Here is a 24,832-nt window from a genome sequence, read left to right on the forward strand (position 1 = left end):
CCAAAACTGCTCACAATACTCCAGGTGTGGTCTCACCAAGGCCTTGTACAACTGCAGTAGTACTTCCCTGCTCCTGTACTCGAATCCTCTCGCTATAAATGCCAAATATATGACAAATAAACTCTTCTCGGGCTTCTAGTTGAGTACAGGTTTTGATTTTAACCGATGTTTCCACAACAAACTCTGCTATCTTTATCAGGGATGATGTCTGGGCATATCTAAGCCGGGGCAATTATATCCCCGTCATCTGCCCCTCCTGATTGGTTAGTCCTCATCCAATCAGGTTTCTGTTGTCCCACCTTGTTTACAGTCAAATTCCGGTTCTTCTTGGAGCAAGACCTTCATCTTTGTTAAAACTCTCTTCCTATAGTTTTATTTCAATGGCTTTCTTCACTAGGCAGCCCCAAAATCCATTGGCGAGGCACAGCAGTTTTGCGCCATTAAAGTCAATCCTATGGCCATCACGAATGTAATGTTCTGCTACTGCTGATTTCTCCAGGTAACCCACATCACATCACAAACCCAACAGACTTCGTAAATATGATAACCAACATCCAGCTGACCCCAGAGGACATAATGGTTAATTTCAACGTGGTGTCCCTGTTCATGAGAATTCCCATTAAGGACAGCTTGGACCTCCTGCAGTCAAGGTTTGAAGAGGGTACCATTGACTTTTTTGAACACACCCTTACAGCAAAATATTTCCTTGAAAGGGCAACTACTGTGAACAAATGGGTAGAGTTGCCTTGGGATCACCCTTGTCACTGGCTATTGTTAATTTCTACATGGAGGACTTTGAGGAGAGGCTCTGAGTTCATCACCCTTACACCTCAAATGCTTCTTCAGATACATCGATGACACCTTCGCAGCATGGCCTCCTGGACTCCAGGCACTTCAACAGTTCCACGACCATCTGCACAGCCTACATCAAAACATTCAATTTACCATGGAGATGGAGAAGAATGGTTGCCTCCCATTCCTGGACATTCTATTATGACGGAAACCAGTCGGTAGCCTTGGACATGGTGTCTATCAGAAACCCACTCACATGGACTTATACCTCAACAATAACAGCCACCATCACACCTCCCAATGTAGAGCAGTTCTTTCTACTTTGATTAGCCATGTGAAAACTATTTCAGACCCCGATAGTCTCCATGAGAAAATAAGATGATTACACAAGACGTTCCTACAGAATGGCTACGAGGTGAAGGAAATCAATCAGGCCCTTCAAAAGGATGACGAAAAAACCAGGAAACCTAACAAGAAGGAACCCATCGCTACTGCCTGTCTTCCCACGGTTCCATGGTTTCTGGAAGGATCACCAGTGTCCTGAAGAAATATTGGTTTAATACCACCCACAAACCCATAAGGTAGCTCAAATCACAGCTTATGTGGGTCAGATATGACCTGGGACTCAGGCCAGCTGAAGTTTACAGGATTCCCTGTGAATGCAGAGCAGCAAAAATTGGCCAGACATGATGAACGGTGGAAACCGCAAAAAGGAGCACAGGACGCGTATCCGTTTAGGTTACCTGGAGAAATCAGTGGTAGCAGAACATTATACTCACAATGGCGGCAGGATTGACTTCAGTCCAAAACTACTGTGCCTCACCAATGGCTTTTGGGACCACCTGGTAAAGGAGGCTATTGAAATAAAACTAGACGAAAATAATTTTGACAAAGTCAAAGGTCTCGCTCTAAGTAAGAACTGGAATTCAATTGTGAACAAAGTGGGACAGTGGAAACCCGATTGGATGAGGACCAGCCAATAAGGAAAGAAGATGATGGGGGTATAAATACCACGAGACTAGACTTGCCCAGGCATCATCCCTGATGATGTCTGAGTTTGTCACAGAAACATCAATTAAAATCATACCTGTATCTGGCTGGAAGCCCAAGAATAGTTTAAGATACATATATGTCACCATATACAACCCTGAGATTCATTTTCTTGTGGGCATTCACAGTAAACCTGAGAAACACAACTGAATCAATGAAAGACTGAACACAAATAAAGACAAACAATAAACATGCACAAGATGATAAATTGTGCAAAGACAAATACAAAAAAGTAAAAAAAAAATCAAGTAATAATGAATATATGAATAATATTGAGAGTATGTGTTGTAGAGTCCTTGAAAGTCAGGCTATAGGCTGTGGAATCAGTTTATTGATAGGGTGAGTGAATTTATCCACTCTGGTTCAGGAGCCTGACACTTGAGGGGTAATAACTGTTCCTGAACCAGGTGACATGTGACCTAATGCTCCTATACCTCACTCCTGATGGCAGCAGCAAGAAGAGAGTATGGCGTGGAAGGAGAGTATGGCCTGATGGATGCTGTTTTCCTGTGACAACGTTCCTTGTGCTCCTGAAGGATGCTCTCATATCACAGGATGGTCAGGGGCTGTGAGAGTTCGTGAAGTTGCCTCCATGTTCTGTCAGTCAAAGCGAGCTTGAAAGGCATTGAGCCCTTCTGGGAGCAAAACCTTGTTGTCACATATCACTTGGTTTTAAGCTCAGCCACAGTTGTTGAGCATCCTCCTGGGAGTCAAGTTTGGTCCAAAATTGCGACTTTGCATGCTTTCCGGAGGTCATACATAGACCTCTTGTATCTTCCTCGATCCCCAGACCCGAACGCCACTGATCCAGCCCTCACCCTATTGTGATCTCTTGGTTCACCCTGGGCTTCTGGTTGGGGCAGACTCTGAATGATTGTGTGGGCAAACACTCCTTCACAAGTGTCTGTATAGAATATCCCAAATTATTTTACAATCAGTTCAAGGCGTTTGAATGTGTGGTCACCTTTCTAAGGTAGGAATCATGGTGACTAACTTACTTGAGTGAATTTCACAAGTGAAAATGAGATTGTGTCCCATCTACACTGTGTCTACTTTATTAGGTACACCTGTACACCTGCTCATGAATGCAAATATCTAATCAGCCAATCACATAGCAACAGCTCAATACATAAATGTATGCAGACATGGTCAAAAGGTTCATTTGTTGTTCAGACCAAATATCAGAATGAGGAAGAAAAGTGATCTAAGTGACTTTGACCATGGAATGATTGTTGGTGGTTTGAGTACCTCAGAAACTGCAGATCTCCTGAAATCTTCATGTAAAACAGTTTCTAGAGTTTACAGAGAGTAGTGTGTAAAACAAAAAAAACATACAGCGAGTGGCAGTTCTGTGTGCAGAAACGCCTCGTTAACGAGCAAGGTCAGAGGAGAATGGTCAGACTGGTTCAAGCTGACAGGAAGACGACAGTAACTCAGATAACCACACATTCCAACAGTGGTGTGCAGAAGAGCATCTCTGAATGCACAACACATTGACACTTGAAGTGGATGGGCTATAGCAATGGAAACCCTCGCCAGGTTCTATTCCTGTACTTGATAAAGAGGCCACTGAATGTAATTTGGTAATGTAGGTTAACGACAAATATCTTTTAAATGCAGATAAATCCCCTGCTCTTTATCTGTATCTTACTTTTAGTCTTGTTTTATGTTCACTGGCTTTGCATCCCATCCGAAAGACAGTTTGTCAGAAAGTACAGAACTTTTCCGATGTTAAACTGAGTGTTAGCTTATGACCAAGTCACGGACTAGGAGACTTGATTGTTAATCTTCTGACCTGCAGCCAAGATCTTGCTAACAGATCCGCACCAGGCATTAGAAAACTAAAATAATTGAGGAAGAATAGTAAATCCCAGTGCTAAACAAAGCAAATGGAAGAAGTTGGAGACACAGGAGATTCCACACGCTGGCAATCTGGAGGAGGACACAAAAAACTGGAGGAACGCAGCAGGTTAGGCAGCATCTATGGAGGGAAAGGGAATCAATATTTTGGGTCAAGGTCCTTCATCTGGACAAAAGCATAGAAGGGAGATATAGCCAGTATAAAGATGTGGAGGAAAGTGGTTGTGCAAGTGCAGGCAGGTGATAGAGAGGTAGATCTGAGTAGCGGTGGAGGGGGGAGTGGGAAGGTTGATGTGATGGAGGGCAGGTGGAGTGAGAGGAGCATCAACATCTGGGGGCAGGGGGTAATAAGTGCAAGTGATAAGTGATAAGTAACCTGAGAGGATGCAATAAAAGATAGAAGGTTTCTACCAGGCTGACTTAAGGAGCCAACTTACTTCAACTTCTCCACAGTCACATTGCTCGCCTTCCTCTACATAGCCATTCCCACACCTTCGGCCTCCATACAGAGTGTTCACATCAGGCATGTTGAAAAGGCACATCCCTCCACCTTCATGCAGGTACTTCTGAAGCTCCTTTTCATTGCATTTGTTGAAAACTTTGGGAAATGGATCCCTGAAGAGCAAACATTGGAAACAAATAGTTACACTTTGGTTCAGGATAAAGTAGAAAATAAAAATATTGAAAGCAGTCCCATGCAATGCTCAAGGAAAAACTTTCTTCAGAAGATTGAGTTATGCTTCATACAATGACCCTTCAGGGTAATTAGTTCAATTGCTATCCTCCAGCATAGTTGCTTGTGACCAAGTTACTTTTATCAATTGAAGTCCAGTTCAGAACCTGTGCACATACAGCATTAAAAACATACTGAATGCAAGATTCCCATACTAACCGGAACTAGTTTACCCCAGTCCTTCATCTGCTTCCATAACTAGAGAAGTTACCTTGCCAAGAAGGTTCCCAGTCAATCACTGACTCTACACATTTCTCAGAGACAGCTGTGAATTACAGATTTAAAGACTAGTCATAGAGCTTACCTTGTCATCTGGGTCCTAACAGTTTAAGAATGCCCCCAGGGTCGACCAAAACAAAGCTGGGTCCATTGTAATTAAACTGGAACTAACAGTCATCCTGAAGTAATGCAATATGGGGAAGGCTGAGGACATTAGCATAGGAATGTTTATGCACAATTTACATTTTGATATTTCCTGCTTTAAATGCTTTAGAACTTGCATTGTGCACAGACAGTGCCAACTACCCATTCAGAAGCCTAGCTTCACGGAAATGGGAGGCTTGCTTCTATAAAGCTACACGACTTACTTCATAGCTTGGAGTAAGGCATCTAGATTCACACATGTGCATCCATACTAAAGGCTTATCAAACCTAATATCCTCCTCCCAATTCCTGTGGGGTTCTTTCAAGACTAGAGCTACTGGATCCAGCCAGATTGCATTCTCAACTCCCCTTGCCATTGAAAACCCTCCCAAAAAAAGATCCCATCAATGCTCTAATCCAAGATTTGATGTCACAACTTGGCATGACAACCTTTACACTACCCAACCACCCAGAATGGCTCTCCCCCCCAGGAACACCTCTATGACCCAGGGAGTGAATGTACAAAATATTTATCCACACAAAGTGTGCATGGTATTTTCTATTATACGTGACACCTTGGATGCCTTGTGAGGTAGAATTTTGCTGCAGGGTCCACAACACAAAATTTATATTGGGTTATTGTGCATCCCATATTTAACATACCTCTAGAGGCAGAAGAATTTATTGGCTAATGTCTTTAGTCCCTCCACAAACTTCATTCCTTCAGCTATGCTTCCATGCCTGGCAACTGCCCTGTGTGAAGCCAACCTCTCTGCAACCTTAGTTTTGCACTGTTTTTGAGATGAGCTTCCAATGACATAAACATCAGTCTCACTGCCCATTTGGACCTCTGCCTCGGGAACCAACTCTGAACCCACCCCCCTCCATTCATCCACATCTCCATACCCCTACAACCATGGCTACTTTCCTACTTCCCCAGTATCCTAGATTCAAGACAACATACACTTGTCATCTTCTAAGGCTCTGCTGTTAGTATTTCATGTCACTCCAGATCTCATTCACCCTACACTCTGCTCTGACTGGCTACTTAAGAGCTTTAAAATCCTCATCCTTGAATACTGTCCTTCCACAGCCTTGTTGCCTCTCCCTCTGGAACTTCCTCCAACACTCTATGCCTCAGGGATGAGAAAATACTGGGGAAAAAAACAGCATCAGTGGACACAAAAATAGGTAATGTTTCAGGGACAAGATCTTCTGTCAATGAGTTATCAGACACAGATGAAAGGCTTCTTCATGAGCTTTGTGTTTTACGGAGATGGTCTCCAGTGTGCACATTGCAATGAGGTCAGCTTCAAGCATTACTTGGCACAACAGCACACAATGTCACTGTTGAGACAGCAGCCCAGCCGTGTTGGGACCCTCACCCAGTGGCTGCTGCCATGATACATCCTCCGTCCTCTGGACGAGCTGAACAGCAGCCATCAGAATCATGGCTCATACCAAAGTTGTGTCCCATCTCATGGGCCATGGTAGCAGCAACTCCAACTGCACTGTCAGAGTGATCCTGGAGAGAGAAGAGACTATTAGAGAACAGAAAATAGTGAATTTCAAGAACAGTGTTGAAGATTGCATGTTTATTCCTATTTGCAAATAATGTTTCAATCTTTTCCATATTGGTAATTCGTTTATCATTATTACACATAACAAGATACAGTGCATGCCATCCAGACAGATTATTCCATGAGTAAATTGAAATAATCCAAAAGGAAAACAATAACAGAATGCAGAATATAATGCTACACTTGCAGAAAAAGTGGAGTGCAGGTTGAGAAATAACATGCAAGAGCCATCTTGAGAGATCAGGAATTCTTTATTGTACAAGACATTCTTTCAGGGGTCCTATGAAATAGTAAGGTAATTGGAGTATTGGTACAGCTGTGGAATACCTAAACACAAAGAGTGGAAGGGTGGAATACCTAAACACAAAGAGAGGAAGGGAATCATTCATTTGATAAAGTGCGTCAAGATGTCCAAAGCTGGCATACTTCTGAACTCCATACACTCCGGTTAAGATGGTGCCGAGATGTGGTGTCCATCGAGGTCCTGGCTTAGACTTAGTTTGTTTTTCAGGGTTGGTTTTGGGATCAGAGCAAGGAGTTAGGGGTCAGGTTAGGGTGTCAGGATAGGGATGTGGGGGTGTTAGAAGTCAGGCTGAAGTCTAGGCCTCTGCCCCGGGTAGAGCCCTTCACAGTTGAAGGCCAGTGATCCCATGGACAAATACCACAACGCAAGCACTGTGGAGAAGGAGCAGTGAAGACAAAGGCCCCAGGTCCCTCCAAATTAGGAAACCCACCCAGGTCTCACAATAAAAGGTCCATGCAAGCTTGAAGCATGAAGGTCGGTGACCCTCTCAGGAGGTGTTCAGAGTTCGAGGCCTGGAGTTCAGGGTCCCATCATCAGCAAGTACTCGGGTCAATACCAGAGATTGAAATCGAAAGACGAAGAGGAAGAAAGAGGCTTGTTTTTTTCTGCTGTGTTTTGTTTTGTTACTGTTTTTCTGTTCTTGTTTTGGTTTGTGTAGTTCTGCTGAGCATCATGGGCAGGCTATGTGGCGCTAGAATGTGTGGCAACACTTGCGGGGTGCTCCCAAACACCCTTAGGTTGTGTTGATTGTTAAGGCAAATGATGCATTTCACTGTAGATGTGATAAATAAATAAATCTGAATCAGTAGGGAAGCCAACAAGCAATTTGTACACAGTAAGGTCTCATATACAGCAATCAGGTAATGATTAGATATTTAGAGTTTTTTTTTAATCTGAGGGTTAAGTATTTCCTTTTCCTCAGCATTCTTTGATGCTCAGCTGAAAAGAGTCAAGAATCTTTTCTAAGGTGTCATGTGAATGACATCATCTCTGATGGGGCAGCAATAAGGTGCAGAATGGAACCAGAACCCATGGTCATCTGATGGAAGTGAGTGAACTAACAACTGAGGAAGACCTGGCACCTGAGCCAAGGCCAAGGTACCCATATTCATGAGCAAGAGAATTAGAACAGATCTCTTCATCTATTCTCTCCCAGTGCTGTGGCAGTGTTCCATAACAATGGCATTCCCCTCTCATACCCATTGGGCATGTCCCTTTGACCCACACCAGGTTTATCAATGTTTCATAATAAATACTTTACTGATCCCAAGTGGGTAATACTTTTGTTACAGCAGCAGTGTACAGATTTAACTAATGATAAAGAATAATAATATACACAATAATAATGTACAAAATGATAAAACAGAGCATTGATTCTTGAGACTTTGGCGAAAACATGTCCCACTAAGAAAAGTGCTAATTCCATTGAAAATGAATAACATTTTCTTATTTATAATAATCAGGGTTGATCATCTGAGGGTTTTTTGCACAAATGCAAAATTTTTTCATATGTTCGTTTTTAATTTTATAAATTATATATGATAGCCCAGTACCCACAAAATCAGTTGTCTTCAGACAAGAGATTATCATTTCAATTTCATAAAAAAGTATGAAAAAATCATTTAAAATGTACAATATATATGCCAGATGAAAGAGTAGAGTGAAAAACCTCTTTAAAACTAAAAGCAATGAATTTTCAACAATATTTACTCTTATTTTGTGCTTGCTCAACATGTTTTTGACAACACCATCAGATATTTATAAAATCTGGCAAGCACATGTTCAACTATATTCCTGAGAACCCCCTTTCCACCCTCCACATCTGCTAAATGCAGCAAGGTCAAACAAGCTCCTGTAAGTTTGCTATTTTTTCCAATAATTTTTACATACTTGTTGATGTTGCTACTGTCACAACCATGACATGTCAACACTTCCTCTTTTGTATAGAAAGAATTATTTTAAATTATGACATAAATTTATGAATTTTAAGTAGAAGCCAGAGGCAGCTAGCAACAGATGGAAAACAAGATGGCTTCTGTATACGACTCATGCATGTCATGTAAAAAAGTGTGTTTTTCTCACCACCGTCAGGCGTTAACACTGTCAGGTTTTCTGTCACATAGTTTGACTGTGCTGACAAAAACATCTAAATCATCCTCAATGGAGGCTTGAATATAATTTATGATAAAAATAAATAGTAAAATGGCTTGTAATGTTTCATTAACCTATTTATAATATACATAATTTCCACGTTATTTCTTCCACACACAGGCCTACAATATTTCCTTACTATATGTATCCCCAATGACTAAAACCATAAATGAATTTAGTTGCACCATTTCATAATCACTTTATAAAATTTCACCAAATTAAACATAATTAAATTCATAGTAATTTTGCACAATTTCATAGTAATTCCATTAAATTCTGACCTTCCTTTTATGTATTTTTGGAGGTTATGGCTAGGCAGCAGCTATCAGTGGAGGAGCGAAGGAGAAGAAACAGGGAATACCAAAAAAAAAGTCGAGAAAGAAAATATATAGTGAGCCAGAGTTAAAGGAGGAATACCTGAGAAAGGAAAAGCAAAGATGGAAGAAGAGAGTAGAGGATGGGAAGATAAAAACTATCAGTGATTTGAATGAAAAGAGGAGTAAAAGAAAGGCGTGGAAACATAGACAGCAAGAGTCAAGCGAGCGTAAGAGAAAGGGCCCAGAATGCCCAGAAACTCCCCTAGATAGTCGATTGGATCAAACTAATACAGGAGCCAGCTCGCAGTAGGCAGCCTACAGCAGGGGAAAAGGAAAGAAAGAAAACAAGAGCAAGATACTTGAGAGAGATGAAAGCTTTGAAAAATAAACTTCAGGAGATAATAAAAGATAGGAACAAACTGAAAAAGTGTTGTTGATGCGAGCAAACTAGAAATTAAAAAAACACAAGAATTACCAAGAAACAAAACAGAGCAGATGCTACAGAGAAACAAAATCTTCCATGAGATGTTTGGGAGGAGCCTTTGCCGTACTCAGCTCTATCATATTGCTGAAGGTGACATGCAGACAGATGATGCACTCCTTTCTCAACCACTAAAACCTGTACCAGCAACGAGGAAAATCCATCAGGTCATACCTTACAGAAACAGCATCCATTGCAGATCATTGTCATGTTTCTGCAGGGAGCCACAGATGTGCCAGTGTTTCAGCCCAACAACACTTCAGTTGACTGAAAATACACACGCCAGGGTACGGGCTGAGGAGAATGATGGCCCTACCACAATGGGAAAGAACAGAGGGCCTTTGGCAATGCTGATAGAAGAAATGGAGCAGGAACCCCAGAGTGGTCCTGACGGGAATACGACAGATATATCTTCTGGCATCATTAATCGTGGAGATTAGCTTGCAGTCATTTATGACAAAAAAGGTGGTTAGCAAAGGCTGTCACTATGGATGCTCATAATCAAGATGTTCAAGTGGAGTTTTTACCACCCTCATGAGCCCAACACGCGCTTCCATCCAAAACCAGGTGGAAAGGATATCTCAAACAACAGGAATTCTGCAGATGCTGGAAATTCAAGCAACACACATCAAAGTTGCTGGTGAATGCAGCAGGCCAGGCAGCATCTCTAGGAAAAGGTGCAGTCGACGTTTCAGGCCGAGACCCTTCGTCAGGACTAACTGAAGGAAGAGTTAGTAAGAGATTTGAAAGTGGGATGGGAAGGGGGATATCCAAAATGATAGGAGAAGACAGGAGGGGGAGGGATGGAGCCAAGAGCTGGACAGGTGATTGGCAAAGGGGATATGAGAGGATCATGAGACAGGAGGCCCAGGGAGAAAGACGGTGGGGGGGGGGGCGACCCAGAGGATGGGCAAGGGGTATAGTCAGAGGGACAGAGGGAGAAAAAGGAGAGTGAGAGCAAGAATGTGTGTATAAAAATAAATAACGGGTGGGGTGCAAGGGGGAGGTGGGGCATTAGCGGAAGTTAGAGAAGTCAATGTTCATGCCATCAGGTTGGAGGCTACCCAGACGGAATATAAGGTGTTGTTCCTCCAACCTGAGTGTGGCTTCATCTTTACAGTAGAGGAGGCCGTGGATAGACATGTCAGAATGGGAATGGGATGTGGAATTAAAATGGGTGGCCACTGGGAGATCCTGCTTTCTCTAGCAGACGGAGCGTAGGTGTTCAGCAAAACGGTCTCCCAGTCGGCATCGGGTCTTGCCAATATATAGAAGGCCACATTGGGAGCACCGGACGCAGTTTATCACCCTAGCCAACTCACAGGTGAAGTGTCGCCTCACCTGGAAGGACTGTCTGGGGCCCTGAATGGTGGTGAGGGGGGAAGTGTAAGGGCATGTGTAGCACTTGTTCCGCTTACAAGGATAAGTGCCAGGAGGGAGATCAGTGGGGAGGGATGAGGGGGGATGAATGGACAAGGGAGTCGCGTAGGGAGCGATCCCTGCGGAAAGCAGAAAGAGGGGGTAGGGAAAGATGTGCTTAGTGGTGGGATTCCACTGGAGGTGGCGGAAGTTACGGAGAATAATATGTTGGATCTGGAGGCTGGTGGGGTGGTAGGTGAGGACCAGGGGAACCCTATTCCTAGTGGGGTGGCGGGAGGATGGAGTGAGAGCAGATGTGCGTGAAATGGGAGAGATGCGTTTGAGAGCAGAGTTGATGGTGGAGGAAGGGAAGCCCCTTTCTTTAAAAAAGGAAGACATCTCCCTCGTCCTGGAATGAAAAGCCTCATCCTGAGTGCAGATGCAGCGGAGACGGAGGAATTGCGAGAAGGGGATGGCATTTTTGCAAGAGACAGGGTGAGGAGAGGAATAGTCCAGATAGCTGTGAGAGTCAGTAGGCTTATAGTAGACATCAGTGGATAAGCTGTCTCCAGAGATAGAGACAGAAAGATCTAGAAAGGGGAGGGAGGTGTCAGAAATGGACCAGGTAAACTTGAGGGCAGGGTGAAAGTTGGAGGCAAAGTTAACAAAGTCAACGAGCTCAGCATGAGTGCAGGAAGCAGCGCCAATGCAGTTGTCGATGTAGCGAAGGAAACCTGGGGGACAGATACCAGAATAGGTATGGAACATAGATTGTTCCACAAAGCCAACAAAAAGGCAGGCATAGCTAGGACCCATACGGGTGCCCATAGCTACACGTTTAGTTTGGAGGAAGTGGGAGGAGCCAAAGGAGAAATTATTAAGAGTAAGGCCTAATTCTGCTAGACGGAGCAGAGTGGTGGTAGAGGGAAACTGATTATGTCTGGAATCCAAAAAGAAGCGGAACGCTTTGAGACCTTCCTGATGGGGGATGGAAGTATATAGGGACTGGACATCCATGGTGAAAATAAAGCGGTGGGGGCCAGGGAACTTAAAATCATCGAAAAGTTTCAGAGCGTGAGAAGTGTCACGAACATAGGTCGGAAGGGATTGAACAAGGGGTGATAAAACAGTGTTGAGGTATGCAGAAACGAGTTCGGTGGGGCAGGGGCAAGCTGAGACAATAGGTCGGCCAGGACAGGCAGGTTTGTGGATCTTGGGTAGGAGGTAGAAACGGGAAGTGCGAGGTGTGGGAACTATAAGGTTGGTAGCAGTGGATGGGAGATCCCCTGAGCGGATAAAGTCGGTGATGGTGTGGGAGACAATGGCCTGGTGCTCCTTAGTGGGGTCACGATCGAGGGGTAAATAAGAGGAGGTATCCGCGAGTTGTCGCTGTGCCTTGGCAAGGTAGAGGTCAGTACGCCAGACTACAACAGCACCCCCCTTATCTGCGGGTCTATTAGTAAGGTTAGGATTAGTGCGGAGGGAGTGGAGAGCAGAGCGTTCGGAAGGAGTGAGGTTGGAATGGGAACAAGATGTGGTGAAGTCGAGATGGTTGATGTAGTTTTTATTTTGCTGTTTACCGTTGCTGTTAATATTTACTGAAGGATAAAATGTACATGACAAATTGTTATTTGTGGTACCAAATTGTTAAATAAAGTTGTTAAGCAAGGAAGCATTGACTTGAGTGGTAAAAAGGTTGGAATTATTTGTTGTAATTAGGCCACTGCCACCACCGTCAGGTCTCAGTCACCACTGTCAGATGGAACTTTCTTTATTTTAATTTAATATGCTTACAATCTGTTCCTCCAAAACAGTTGATTTATTAAAGTAATTGTCTCTTTAAAATTACTAAGTGTTTTATGTCCAAAATTGTTATTTTGTATATTTAATGTTAATGATAAAAGTTGCATGATGTAAGTTTTTAAAGGAGTACACGTGAAATAGTATAAAAAATGAAAAGTGAATATTCAACATTTAACAGTATATATATGTACCCATGGTGTAGACACAATGAGTTAAAAGCTCTAAATCTATGTAAGACTAAATAAATAGGAATAATTAGTTTTTTTATTGTGTCTGACTGTGTTGACAAAAACTAAGTAATGACAGGAAAAACACATATTTTATGAAAAAATTACAAAATCAGGAGGTTGCACTGAATTATTGCTTGATTGCTGAGACCTCGTTCTATAAACATATAAGTTTAGATTTCTTAACATTTAAATTTTTTTCTTTTCAAAATTAAAACCTGTTTTATCCAAATTCTCAAGAATCTGTGAGAGACTATTGTACTATGATGTGTGTTCTCCTGTTATGCAGAGATGAACTGTCGTATATGCTTATTACATAGAAAGAATCCTGTCTGGAGACATTACCGTTTGATATGGCAACTATTCTGCCTGAGACCATAATAAACTGCAGAGAGTTCTGGGCGTGGCTCAGCACATCACAAGAACCCACTTCCCCTCCATGGACTCTGTCTGCACCTCGCTGCCTCAGTAAAACAGCAAAAAGTTCGTGTTCTAGTTCTAGTTCTCGTTTTCTCCCTCTCTCACTCACTCAGTCTCATCAAGCAGATGATACAAAGACTGAAACCACTATGCTCAAGGACTTCGATCCACTGTTAGGAGACAACTGTATGGTCCCCTTGTGCAATAAGGTGGACTCCTCACTTTGTGATCTACTTCATCATAGACCTTTCACTTTACAGTCTGTCAGTCATGCATTCTCTCTGTAGTTCTAAGTCCACGTTCTGTTCTTCTCTCTCTCATGTACTGATATGATGGATGGATGGATGCAAAACATATTTTTCACTATACTGCAGTACATATGACAATAATAAACCAATTTAAACCAGTGGTGACACACTGATCCCCAACAGACACAACTCCTTCCTGAAAATCAGAAGTCCGGGTCCACAAATTCACTCTTAATCAGTTCCCCTACATTTCAATATAACTGTGGACAACACAGTTCATCTGAATGTTTAACAACTTTAACCAAAAAAATAACAGGCATTTTCATTACAGGGTAAAAGAAGCATCCAAATCCATTATTTAATTAGCAAGTCTCAATTTTATCATTAACAAAAAAATCCTAAAGGGAAATTTAGTTATTAACCTTTAAAGTTCCCCAAGTGGATCAGAAAGGGAAATGAAAATAATAGAAGGGAAATTACTAAGAGGAGAATCATGTCATTGAAGCCACAATCTACCACTGAGTCTCACTGACAATTCCAGTGATGGCTGGTAGAAAATAACTCTGAACTTTGTGTCACATTCGCTGCCACATTCACTCACCATATTCACACCTCCTGACTGATGATCTGAACACATGCCCATCAAGGGTGCCAAGCCAATTGTAGTGCCATTGAAGGTGATCCCCCTAAGTGCAAATGCATTCAGTGTTACAAGGCAGAAATAAAACCAAAAAGCAGAAGGAAAACATTTTCTCAGATGCAACCCCAAGATTTTTATGCCCTTCAAAGTCTGGCAAAGATTTTCCTAGAAACTGCTACAAGTGACTTCTGATCATTTTCCACATTGCAATGAGCAAGAAGAACTTTCCAAAGCCAGAAGTGTGTGGCAGAAATTCATCCTGGAACCAATACTGAGAAAATCAATGGACACATAACCATGGACAGAATTCATTCAGAAAATCCATACCACAACCCCCATCCTTTCCCCTATTTCTATGATCAGACTGGCAGATAACATGACATCCTTTACATAAAAAAGCCAGCTGAAAAATCTGTTCTATATTCACTTCTAATTAAACCATGGTTCTGTCCAGTATTATTTTGGCAGAATTTTTCTTAAATTCAGTATATTACACATTACCTAAGTTTTAACTTAACTGCCTACCTTACAGATAGTAAAAGGAAGCTTTGTTTGCAGGTGTATCACACACATAGCCTTTACAGCTGCGATCAGGCTTTACAACTAAGGCAGCACAGTAGCATTGTGGTTAGCATAATGCTTTACAGTACCTGCGACCTGGGTTCAATTCCCACCGTTGTCTGTAACGAGTTAGTACGTCCTCCCCATGACTGTGTGGATTTCCTCTGAGGCTCGAGTTTCCTCTCACAGTCAAAGACCTACTGGTTGGTAAGTTAATTGGTCATTGTAGAATGTCCTGTGATTAGGTTAAGGTTAAATCAGGAGTTGCTGGGCAGCATGTCTCGAAGAGCTGGTAGGGCCTATTCTACACTGAATCTCAATCAATAAATAAATATTATTTGTTGGTGATTAAGATTCTTATTATTTGTTGGTGATTAAGATTCTTCCTTTTCCTGGTGCAGGGTGAAGGACTTGTAGATGCTGTTCTTAATTACAATCAGCTATGTAAACAATCTGGTAACCTGTGGTGTGTGTGGTGCAGCTCAGCATACTAGAGTTGGCATTTTACAACATACTTTATCTCAAGATAGAGTATCTTACAAAATGCCTTATCTTCATCTCAAGATAAGAAATTTCCCATGTAAGCAAGAGCTGAGAATTTCTTGTTATTCATTCAACAGATGTGGGCTTTGCGGGCGGAGCCACTATTTGCTTACCTTCCCCAATTGCCCTCGAGGACATGGTAGTGAGCTGCCTATTTAAACAGTGCAGTGCCTCCTGTACATGGTACAAACTGCAGAACTCTCTTCCTCCGAGGAGAGTGAAAGCAGAGTCTTTGGAGGCAGGGAGAGACAGATTCTTGATAGGTAGGGTATGAAAGACCAGCAGGCACTCAGTTGGGAATGCGGAATTGAGGTTACAACCAGGGCATGGCTCCTAATTGATATGATTTGCTGAATGGGACCAGCACTCTAATGGAATACAATATTACAGTACACTTCACTGGGGATGAAATTAGGAAATTCTCCCAATCTCCTACAGCAAGCAGAGATTCCATCTCAGCAGGTTTAGCAGGTATTAGGTATTCATTTTGCAGTACAAGTACGTGCCCTGGAGAAAGACAAGAAAAACATCCTTGGTACTTACGTGATGAGCTGTGCATTATCATGCTTCTTCCAGGTCAATACCTGCCGTCTCCATTTTAGAAAGGACCAGAGGGTGCTGTAGGGATTCTCCCTCACTTCACACCTGTTCTGATGAGTCCATACCTCCAGATGAACCAGAGCAATCCTGATATTGAGAGATCTGTAATACTGAGGAAACATACCAGTAAAGAGATAGACTTGAAAAGTGAATCAAAGCAGAGTTGGCTCTCTGCAAGTACACAGTACTGGTAATTGCAAAACACCATCATTGGCCTGCAACTGTTATTACTTCAGACGAATTTGATCCACATGTGCAAGCTCTGCAAACTTCACATTATAATGCAATTCTTCATTCCAATCAGGAGGAAGAAAGGGGTTCTGTAATACCTCTTGCCAGCACTGGACACTCTGTAGTACTTACAGACAAAGAACTGGACTGGTCAAAGAACACTGAGGCTGTCTACAAGAAGGGTCAGAGTTGTCTCTATTTACTGAGGAGACTGAGGTCCTTTAACATCTGCCGGACGATGCTGAGGATGTTCTACGAGTCTGTGGTGGCCAGTGGGATCGTGTTTGCTGTTGTATGCTGGGGCAGCAGGCTGCGGGTAGCAGACACCAACAGAATCAACAAACTCATTTGTAAGGCCAGTGATGTTGTGGGGATGGAACTGGACTCTCTGATGGTGGTGTCTGAAAAGAGGATGCTGTCCAAGTTGCATGCAATCTTGGACAACGTCTCCCATCCACTACATAATGTACTGGTTGGGCACAGGAGTACATTCAGCCAGAGACTCATTCCACCGAGATGCAACACTGAGCATCATAGGAAGTCATTCCTACCAGTGGCCATCAAACTTTACAACTCCTCCCTTGGAGGGTCAGACACCCTCAGCCAATAGGTTAGTCCTGGTCTTATTTCCTGGCATAATTTACATATTACTATTTAACTATTTATGGTTTTATTACTATTTAATAATTTATGGTGCAACTGTAACAAAAACCAATTTCTCCCAGAATCAATAAAGTATGACTATGACTACCGTGGTACTGGAATGTGGTTACTGTTAGAAAGCAGTTAGCAAAACAGTAATTTCACAGGACAATGGGGGGCCAGGTTCTACTAAGCTCATAGACAGACTACAGACACAGTTTGCGAGTACAAACATACAAAGACCTCTGATAGTTCAATAGTTCCATTTAATATCAGAAAATGTATGAAATACACATCCTGAGATTCTCATTCTTCACAGACATCCACGAAAACAGAAGACTGTCGCAAAACATGAGTGATGGCAGAATGTTAGAACTTCAAACCCCCTACTTCCCCTTCCCAGGAACAAGCAGCAACAAAGAAACGACCTTCCCCCTCCCCCACTTACTTCAGCAAAAAAAAAGCGTCAACACCCTCCACCCACCAAGCATACAATAAAGCCCCAAAGAAAGACCATGATCTGCAGCACAACAAAATCTAACCGTTCAGCCGGCAATTTGACATACACATGCTCCTTGTAAAGGGACAAAGAGGTGTCACACAGAGAGAGGGGAGACCAACAAAGACACAGACATCCCACCTCTCCCGGAAGTTCCGGGAGTCTCCCGCATATTAATAGTGGCTCCCTGATGCCCGCAAATTATATACAATATTCCGGAAATCAATTTTTTTGAGAGAGTGAGCGCGAGAGAGACGAGAGCGAGTGAGAGAGAGCATGAGAGTGCGCGAGAGAGAGCGTGAGAAAGAGCGAGAGAGCATGAGAGCGACCACGAGAGAGAGAGAGCGAGCGCACGCACCATGGCAGAGTGTTTCAAAAAAAGAAAATATAAAATGTACGTCACCCCAGAATACACTAAAGTGTACCCCTGCCTAATAGGGGTCAAAAATAATGACAGTGCTGTTCGCTGCACTGTTTGCAACAGTGACTTTTCTATTGCCCATGGTGGGTTAAGACTGTATAAGACATGTTGAGGTGAGTTTAACAGGTGTCATTCGTTCATTAGCATAGCTAACGTTATTTAAACTAGCTGGCTGGCTGCTAAGGAGCTACTCTATTGCAGACATCCCACCTCTCCCGGAAGTTCTGGGAATCTCCCACAAATTGATGGTGCTACCTCCCTGAAATGAGTTTTTGCAGGGTGGGATGTCTGAAGACAACCTACTCAATGATTAATACATTCTCACCTTATCAACATAATTAGCAGTTTCCTTCAACTTCTGTTTTGTTTTCTCAAGATCCCGGTGATGTTTCTGAAACTGAAAGGGTAGATTTAGATAAAGATACAGTATATTTTGTTCTGCCAAGCAGCTTCACTTTGCTTAATGTCCTGATACCTTGGGCCAAATTAAGAATGCTCTTTAGTTCATTTCATTTCACCCTTTCAGGATGCAAGCTTCAGGATCGCTATATGACAGCAACTCACTACTCTTCTAAAATTATTCCATTCTCATAGGAACAAGCCTCCAAGGGGACCACAACCTTGTCATGGTTTGGAGCTTGCGTGCCTGAATGATCCAGAGAGCTATGCTGGCTGAAGTCAGAGCTTTATGCTTTGGCTCTTGGTAGGGTCACCCATGCCAAACAGGTCAAAGAGTAGAGGACAGGTTAAAGGTGGTCGACCGGTCCCCCAGGTTCAGGGTTCAGCTCAGGGCCAACAACTCTGCGTGGTAAACCAGAATTCTTATGGCAGCTGCAATGAAGAATCATTCTACATCTAAGTGCAGTGGTATTCCTGAGTCTCCACCGGGACTTGCATGATGACAGTGGTGAAAGCCAAGCTACTGACATGATGAAGGAAGCCATGGACACCACCAGAGAGGGAGGACCTTCACTGATGCCCTAAATACCAGTGGCATAATAGTAAGTAATACATAAGTCACAATGGTTCCCTCAAGTGATGCTAAGTCTTAGTTTGCATAAAATTAGAAGTCGAACCTTTGAACCTATGTTTCATTTTGAGAAAAGATGGGGTTCATTTGCTCGTTACTATCATTTGAGTTAATTGATAGATTTCCTCCACGATCTAATTGTAAATTTTTGGTACTTTTTTTTTCTTGCTGGCGGTTTGATGTTTATCTTTAGAAGCTTTTTGTATGACGCATGGCTCCAGGGTTGAACACTTAATGGGTTTTTTTCCCCTCACTTTTTTTTTGCTTTAGTAGGGTTTTTTTTCCTCTTTTTTTTGTCACCGAAATTTTTTCACTCTTTAAAACAATGTTTTTTTTTCTCTTGAAACATTGTAAGTGTTGCCTACTTTGATGTACTCTTGGTAATTTTGGATAGTAATAATAAAAAGATTTGAAAAGAAAGAAGTAAGAAAGACATAGGAACAAAAGGACTACAAGACCAAGAATGGGCTTCTTCTTCCATCATTGGTCCCACAACACAATGGTAATATTGACCAATTGTGAAAATCAGTTTTGGCCAAACGTGACTTTGACCGTGTTTCAGAACAGCTACTCTCTCTCTGCTTAAAGAACTACTTCTTGGAATCAGAAGCAAAACCAGAAAATGCTGCAAACACCCAGCAGGTTAGGCAGCATCTGTAGAAAGAACAATAGAACTAATAATTCAGGTCAATGTCTTATCTTCAGAAAGAGAAACAGCTGCCTGACTTGTGGAGTGTTTCCAGCATTTTATGTGATTGTTTCAAATTTCCAACATCAGCAGCTTTATTAACTTTCACTTCCTGGAGTCACATCTCAATGTGTCATGTCAGGTCAGTTTTCTGGGAAACCTTCAAGTATTGTGGGAATTACGTCTTCTTTTAGTTTGCAGAGCCTTTAAACTGTTCCCAAAGCACAGTCAGCTGCCTCTCAGTGAATCTTACAGACATCTGGACTAGATCAGGATCCTAAGCAGGGAGTTAAATCGTTCAATATTTGATGAAATTGCTGGCAGTGGGAGCTTCCGATACCAAATCTGATGGAAAAAACTAAATGATGATTCACTTTCCTGTTATAGTTTAATGTTTAGATCGTGTGATCCATAGGTTTTGTTCTAAACCAGAGAATGCACTGGGAAGGGAAAAGCTTTAATAATGTCAACAATACAATAGACAATAGTGTTAACTGCTTTGCTGAGGAATTACAAGCTGAACAATGAACAAGGTTATGATTAACACAATGTTTTACTGTATAGATTACCCAGGTTAAATTCCTGCCCTGCCTGTAAGAAGTCTGTACAATCTCCACGTGACTGTGTAGGTTTCCTCTGGGTGCTCCGGTTTCCTCCCACAGTCCAAACCCCTACCGGTTGGTAGGTTAATTGGTCATTGTAAATTGTCCTGTGATTAGGCTAGGATTAAATTAGGGGATGCAGGGTAGTGCAGCTTGAAGTGCCTGAGGGCCTATTTCGTGCTGTATCTCAATAAATCAGTCAATAAATAAAATGCTGAACTTTGTCTCAGTGTCCCTATAAGTTCCCTGCTGCCATATTTGAAGTTCAATAACCATTGATTAAGAGTACATGAAAATCAGGGGATGATAGTCACAAGTATGCCAAAGGTCCCCACAAACAATTTCCATAAATACTGTGAAAAAAAAAGCATTCCCAGAGCTGTTAAGCAGGAAAATCAAGATTTTAAAAAATCAGCTCCTGCTGAGTAGGGCTAGGCTTTCTGTGCTGCTGTAAAATAGGTGACAGAGAGGTGACAACTTGTGTTAAATTCTCCACATTCTAAAAAATTTATATTGAAATCAGTAAGGAGGAAAACGGGTTACCATTACCTGCCCTCTCACTTTACACCATTGTACAAAGTCACACCCCTATAAATGAATGCTCTCCAAATTCAACACCTCTCTTTTGACTCCCCCAAAACTATAAACTGAACCTTTCCTCAGAATTGTCTGACTTCTCTTCAGTTCCAACCCGTTCCATCTCATTGCACCTATGAGCTTTGAACAGCTATGAACCCAACACTGAATAAAGCAAAGCAGAGTTCAATTTTAGAAACATTAAGTGTCTTACCTCAGCATAATCAGCCACTAAATAAAGTTCCACATACTTCATATCCTTCACCACATCTCTCTTGCTCTGTGCAAAGTAGAAATAATACTTAGAGCAATTAAAGATCTGGGTGTGCAACTGTATTATAATTCAAACCAGCCAATCCTTTGAGTCTCAGATTTTGAGTACTCTATTTCATACAGTTGGAGTCCTCATACAACTATTCTATCCATTAATATAAATCACTTCCTGCATTTTTTATGCAAAAGCCTGTTTAATGTAGATATGTTAACCAGTAAACTAAGACTGTGGTGAGAGGATTTAGAAACGGTGACATTTCATTAATTTATCATCACAACACACAGTGTACTATTTTTGCCAAGCAATTTTCATAATACTCAAAGGGCTTACATCCAAATCCTCTCTAAAGCTGTGGCTGTACTCTTTAAATTGAGGTTGCCATCTATATGCTGTTGACCACAGAAATGTTAACAGTTATCCCACTTGTTTCTGAACAGTAGACAAGACACAATGACCTACAGCATAGTGGACAAATTAGGATCCTGGGTATGACTTTTACCGAAGCCTTCACTACTAATAATCTTACCCGATGGTGACTTGGATGAAGATGGACAGCGAAATCTTTGAACCAGTCTTCCTTGTGCTCACTCTGTTGGTGACCACAGGTCCCACTTTTCAGCTTCAGGTACTCAGACCTATAGATGAGATGTTGACTGCGGCTGTTGTCAAGTGGCTCCACGAAGTAGCTGATGTTTGAGTTCAGAATTATCAAACCCCTAGCAGAGAAGAACCCATTCAGGTAATATATTTTCCATTACTGCAGAATCGTTATTAATTTATCAAAGCCTCATGTCATCAACATTATAAGGTCACAGAATTTGATGATATAAGAAGTTAGCAACTGATCGTCCAATTCGGGGATCTAATGTGTGGGCCAGTATGAGGATCCAATATGAAATGATTTGGCAAACATGAGAAAATCTGCAGATGCTGGAAATTCAAGCAACACACACAAAATGCTAGTGGAATGCAGCAGGCCAGGCAGCACCTATAGGAAGAAGTACAGTCGACATTTTCGGGCTGAGACCCTTTGTCAGGATTAGTGTTAGTCCTGACGAAGGGGCTCGGCCCAAAATGTCGACTATACTTCTTCCTATAGATGCTGCCTGGCCTGCTGCGTTTCACCAGCATTTTGTGTGTGTTGCCTGAAATGATTTGGGTTAGTTTCAGCTACTTCACTCTAACAATAGCCTTACTATCATAAAATAACTTCTAACTTTAAAATGATATTCTCACTTACCTATAATACTGATAGAATGGCTAATGTGCAGAATGGATGTACAGTATGGAAGAGAGCAAAATTGTCTTTGGGTGAGAGGCAAAAGATCCTCCATCAAGATCAACAGAGTAAGTTACCAGGCAAAACGATGGTGAGAGCTGACTTACTATCAGCCGCCTTACAGTTTGTTATCCTCACATGTACCAAGGTACATTGAAAACCTTTGTTTTGCTTGCCATCCACACAGATCACTTCACCACATTGGTACATCCAGGTGGTACAAGGGAAAGCCATTACAGTCAGAATCAGAATCAGGTTTAATATCACCAGCATATGTCATGAAATTTGTTATCCCTTACAGCAGGAGTTCAATGAAATATATGATAAATAAATATAGAGAAAAAAACGGAAATACATTAGGTATATAGATGTCAATTAAATCATCTTCTTCTTCATGTGCCTTGCGCGTTACACACTTGGGCAATCATGGCTCTCCACATCGAACGATCCCTTGCAGCGTCAATGATATCTCGCACACTTAGATCTGTTAGTTCTTTCACAGTGTCCTTATATTTTCTTCTTTGCCTTCCTCTTCCGTGTTTCCCAGGCATACAGCTTTGTAATGTAAGGCATTCTATTTCTCCCTTTCTGATGACATAGCCCAGGAATTTAAGTTTCCTTTCATTTAATGTTCTCATTAAAGATCTTTTTGTATTGGCACATTGGAGTACTGTCTCATTAGTTACCCTATCTCTATATGATATTTTCAACATTCTTCTAAGAAACCACATTTCTGTTGCTTCTAAGTTTCTTCGGAGTTCTGGTGTTATAGTCCATGTTTCGGAAGTTTACAGCAAGATTGACCAGATGCAACATTTTAGTAATCTAAGCCTTGTTGTTATAGAAATGTGTCTGTTGGTAAAAATGGGTTTCATTTTTTGGAAGTTGGTTTTGGCAATGGCAATTCTTCTTTTTATTTCTACTTTACTTCTAGCATCTAAAACTACCAAGGTAATTAAAGCTGGTCTTTCGTTCAATCTCTTGGTTACTGATGTACAATTGGCAGTTGGGATTATCCTGCTGTTTTGATATTACCATACATTTGTTTTTTTTTTGTTTTTTTTTTACAGTTGATGGTTAGACCAAAATCTGCACTTGTTTGTGCTACTTAGTCTAGGAGGATTTGTAGGTCTTCTGCAGCACTTGCTATTAGGATGGTATCGTCTGCATATCTTATATGGCTGATATTAGCACCTCCAATTTTTATCTCATCTCGGTCTTCTATTTCCCTGAGAATCATTTCACTACAGATATTAAACAATATTAACTAGCTAAGTTAAAATAAGTTGTGCAAAATAGCAGAAGTAAATAAGTAGTGGGGCAGTGTCCAAGGGTTCAATGTCCATTTTGACATCGAGTGGTAGAGGGGAAGAAGCTGTTCTTGAATCACTGAGTGTGTGCCTTCAGGCTTCTGTACCTCCTTCCCGATGGTAACAGTGAGAACAGGCATTCCTGGGTGGAGATCCTTAATGATGGACACCACCTTCTTAAGGCACTGCTCCTTGAAGATGTCTTGAATACTACGCTGGTACCCATGATGGAGCAGACTAATTTTACAAGTTTATACAACTTACTTCAATCTTGTGCAGTAGCCCCAACCCCACCATCCCCCACCAGACAGTGATGCAGCCAGTCAGAATGCTCTCCATGGTACATTTGTAGTAGTTTGAGTGTTTTAATTAACAAATCAAATCTCATCAAACTCCAAATGAAATACATCCATTGTCTTGCCCTCTTTATAGCTGAATTGATGTCTTGCATCTAGGTTAGATCCCTGGAGATATTGACTCCCAGGAATCTGAAAATGCTCCCCTTCTCCTCTTCTGATCCCTTGATGAGGATTGGTTTGTATTCCCTCGTCTTACCCTTTCTGAAGTCTACAATTGGCTCTTCGATCTTGCTGACATTGAGTGCCAGGTTGTTGCTGCAATACCACTCAACAACCTGGTGTATCTTGCACCTGTACGCCCTTTTGTCACCATCTGAAATTCTGCCAACAATGGCTGTATCATCAGCAAATTTACAGATGGCATTTGAGCTATGTTTAGCTACACAGTCATGGGTATAGAGAGAGTACAGCAGTGGGCCAAGTACACATCCCTGTAGTACACCAGTGTTGATTGTCAACGAGGTGGAGATGTTACTTCCAATCCGCACAGACTGGGGTCCTCTGGTTAGGAAGTCGAGGATCCATTTGCAGAGGGAGGTACAGAGGCCTAGGTTCTGTAGCCTTTCAACCAGGACTGTAAACAGAATGATGGTGTTAAATGCTGACCAATAATCAATAAACAGCATCCTGACTTAGGTACTTGCATTATCCAGGTGATCCAAGGCTGTGTGGAGAGCCATTAAGATCACATCTGCTCTAGATCTATTGCGGTGATAGGCAAATTGCAGTGGGTCCAGGTCCTTCCTGAGACAGGTCTTGATTCTTGCCATGACCAACCTCTCAAAGCATTTCATCACTGGTAATCATTAAGACAGCTCACACAGCTCTTCTTTGGCTCTGGTATAACTGTTGCCTTTTTGAAGCAGGTAGAAACTTCCAACTGTAGCAA

The 24,832-nt window shown here is 41.9% G+C and overlaps 1 protein-coding gene across 1 annotated transcript in view; it reads right to left on the reverse strand.

Annotated features, from left to right (window-relative positions):
• The window catches only part of adam19b (ADAM metallopeptidase domain 19b), a 199,658-nt gene that overhangs the window by 44,340 nt on the left and 130,486 nt on the right, over positions 1 to 24,832 (reverse strand). The window contains exons 6-12 of the mRNA XM_063053687.1: positions 21,522 to 21,711; positions 20,936 to 21,001; positions 18,151 to 18,222; positions 15,976 to 16,142; positions 14,290 to 14,374; positions 6,184 to 6,323; positions 4,140 to 4,317 (exon numbers count right to left, since the gene is read on the reverse strand). Coding sequence (XP_062909757.1) covers positions 4,140 to 4,317; positions 6,184 to 6,323; positions 14,290 to 14,374; positions 15,976 to 16,142; positions 18,151 to 18,222; positions 20,936 to 21,001; positions 21,522 to 21,711 — 898 coding nt within the window. The remainder of the gene's footprint in view (positions 1 to 4,139; positions 4,318 to 6,183; positions 6,324 to 14,289; positions 14,375 to 15,975; positions 16,143 to 18,150; positions 18,223 to 20,935; positions 21,002 to 21,521; positions 21,712 to 24,832) is intronic.

Source organism: Mobula hypostoma, chromosome 7 (genome assembly GCF_963921235.1).
Source record: "Mobula hypostoma chromosome 7, sMobHyp1.1, whole genome shotgun sequence".
Lineage (NCBI taxonomy): Eukaryota > Metazoa > Chordata > Chondrichthyes > Myliobatiformes > Myliobatidae > Mobula > Mobula hypostoma.